Below are 2,519 nucleotides of genomic sequence, written 5' to 3' on the forward strand. Positions count from 1 at the left end.
AAGAGTCAAATGTCGCCCATGGTGACATCCCTAGTGTTCACGAATATCAGCAGCACCATTCAGTGTGCAAAATCTCATGACATGTCTTGCAAAGTCCTGACATTTTCTGTTCTCCATTCAGGTGAGAAGCCGTTTGAGTGCAAGCTCTGCCACCAGCGCTCCAGGGACTACTCGGCCATGATAAAACACCTGCGTACCCACAACGGAGCCTCACCGTACCAGTGCACCATCTGCCTGGAATACTGCCCCAGCCTCTCCGCCATGCAGAAGCACATGAAGAGCCACAAGCCTGAAGACATCCCCCCGGACTGGAGGATAGAGAAGACTTACCTGTACCTCTGCTACGTCTGAAGGAGGGAGACGGTGGGGATGGAGGGGAGCGGGAGGGCGAGGGGTTAAAGCGCCTGGAAACACAGTCAGGAAATGGACAGATTTGTTGGAGGGGCTGGGCAAGGCGGAATGGGAATGGACAGGAACTAAAAAGGCAGAATTCTTACCACGTCAGTATCGCAAAACGAAAACAAAAAGCATCATGTTATAGCCATATATCTGTTCGCAGCACGGTTCATATGGGAAGTCCTCTCTCTACATGTCAGCTTACGTCCCAAACGTTAAATATGTCTTATCAGTCAAACAACACACACTTCAGCAATGATCCCTTCTCTTCATAAGGATGCCCTCTTCTGGTACAAAAATAGTAGTGTGAACTAGTGTTTATCTCTGACTGATCAGTTCGATAGCAGCAGAGATGTCGGTGCAAGAAGCACTTAGTTCCGTCAGCGGTAACGTGCCAGTCAGGTACTCCACAGCAAATATGAACCGTCATGTTCATCAGGGTCACTACTGCAAACTGGGATGTAAGCTTCCTGCAAAACATGTTCACGATGCCCGGCTGACAGTCAGTGTGTAGATCCCTCCCATATGATTCACATTCATTAAGGGCTTATTGGTTTAACCAGCGTACAAATCAGCTAAGCTCTCAGTACTCTGCTCATCAACGTCATTTCACGTTTTTTCTCTCTCATCATAGCTTCGTAGCACGCATTACAAGCTGACTTCACGACGACAGTTTTTGTTTGATGTTGATTACTCAAGCGCCACATTTCGAGTTTATTTTAAGCTGTATTATGCGCACACTGTACATGTTCACATTATCTCCTCCTTCACTTATCAATTCTGAAAATCGCTTAACCGTTTGAAATGCATACAGAACATCCATTACACACTAGACATCTAATCAACTGTTTATGCTGTTGTTCTAGAGACCAAAATGATGACTAAAGCTGCTTTTGTCAGTGGCTTGCAGGCTGAGCGGCACTGTGACGTTCAGGGCTCGTCCGCACATATCCGTGTGTTCGTAGGTGGCCACGAGGCTTGGCCTGTCCAGCCGGGAACGCTGGGATGAATGAACAGAGCAGATCAAATCTTTTGGTTTGGTTCCTTTTGCTTTGTCTGTGTTTCCTATTATACCTTGATTTATTTCAGCACATCGTACTTGAATTACCTCGTTTTTTTGTGACCTCGTGTGCTAGTGTTTTAATTTTTCCTTTGTTTCTTTGTATATTTTGATTGATTGTTTGCTTTGCGTTTGTCTTTCAAGCAGGGGAGATCTGAAGCGGCGCGTGCTTTTAAGTACTTAAGAATTAAGTGCCACGGTGAAGAGAGATTATTTGTCTTTCGTTCAACGTTTGTTTAGTTTTATTCTTTGCATTAATCTTACCAAACTTGGTATTATGTTTTTGTTTTGTTTGTTTTGTTTTGTTTTACTAACCCTGCTTGTTGAAGAGCTTGTGGGTTTGGTCGTTTTTGTAAGCTACCTCTAAGTTTTGTTTCTTTGTGTTGTGTTTCGTTTGCGAAAGCACATTGTTGTGTTTTGCGTTTTGCATTATTTCAACTTCATCTCACGCTTTCAAGTATTGTATGTCGGAAGCAACGAATATGAAAGGGTAAGATTTGATTATAGGAAAAGTGGGTTAAAAAAAAAAAAATCATAACTTAGGGATATCAGTCCCCCCACCCCTGTAAATGTTACCTTAAGAGCAGAAAAGAGATTTCTAAAGCCTTAAGTTCGGGGTCGGAGTTGATCTGGGAGGTGCGTATGGAACAAGTGAAGTGTAGTACTTTAAAGTCTGAAAAAAAACAATGTTAAACTTGAAAATATGTGAATAGAATTGTAGTTTTGTAATGTGAAAAAAGAAGGTTCACAGAGCGTGAGCCACTAAGAACAGGTCATATGCAGCAGTGCATTGTGCGTTGGACAATTGGGACTGCAAGTGGTAATCAAAGATGAAAGGAAGAAAAAAAAAAACTAAAATCCTGTCAGTTGACATGTTTCTTTGTATGAGTGTAGTCCTGCACGTTAGTGTCGCACTAATCTGAAAGTCATGTTCTATGCCACTTTTCTCTCACCATGATTAAAAAATATTGGCATTGATATAGTTCTTCCCTCAATGTTCTTCTGATGTTTCTGTAATATCTTTGTGCCTAAATGAAATTGTTCAACAAATTGTCCACATATA

At 42.2% G+C, this 2,519-nt stretch overlaps 1 protein-coding gene across 2 annotated transcripts in view; it reads left to right on the forward strand.

The window, feature by feature from the left end:
- Window positions 1-2,143, forward strand: part of zbtb16a (zinc finger and BTB domain containing 16a) — a 144,576-nt gene extending 142,433 nt beyond the window's left edge. For both annotated transcript variants that reach the window (XM_016526194.1, XM_016526195.1), the window contains exon 7: window positions 122-2,143. In XM_016526194.1, the coding sequence (XP_016381680.1) occupies window positions 122-351 (230 nt within the window). In that variant the 3' untranslated portion in view covers window positions 352-2,143. The remainder of the gene's footprint in view (window positions 1-121) is intronic.
- Window positions 2,144-2,519: the final 376 nt, after the last annotated feature.

This window comes from Sinocyclocheilus rhinocerous, unplaced genomic scaffold, assembly GCF_001515625.1.
Source record: "Sinocyclocheilus rhinocerous isolate Xijiao unplaced genomic scaffold, SAMN03320098_v1.1 scaffold753, whole genome shotgun sequence".
Taxonomy (NCBI): Eukaryota; Metazoa; Chordata; class Actinopteri; order Cypriniformes; family Cyprinidae; genus Sinocyclocheilus; species Sinocyclocheilus rhinocerous.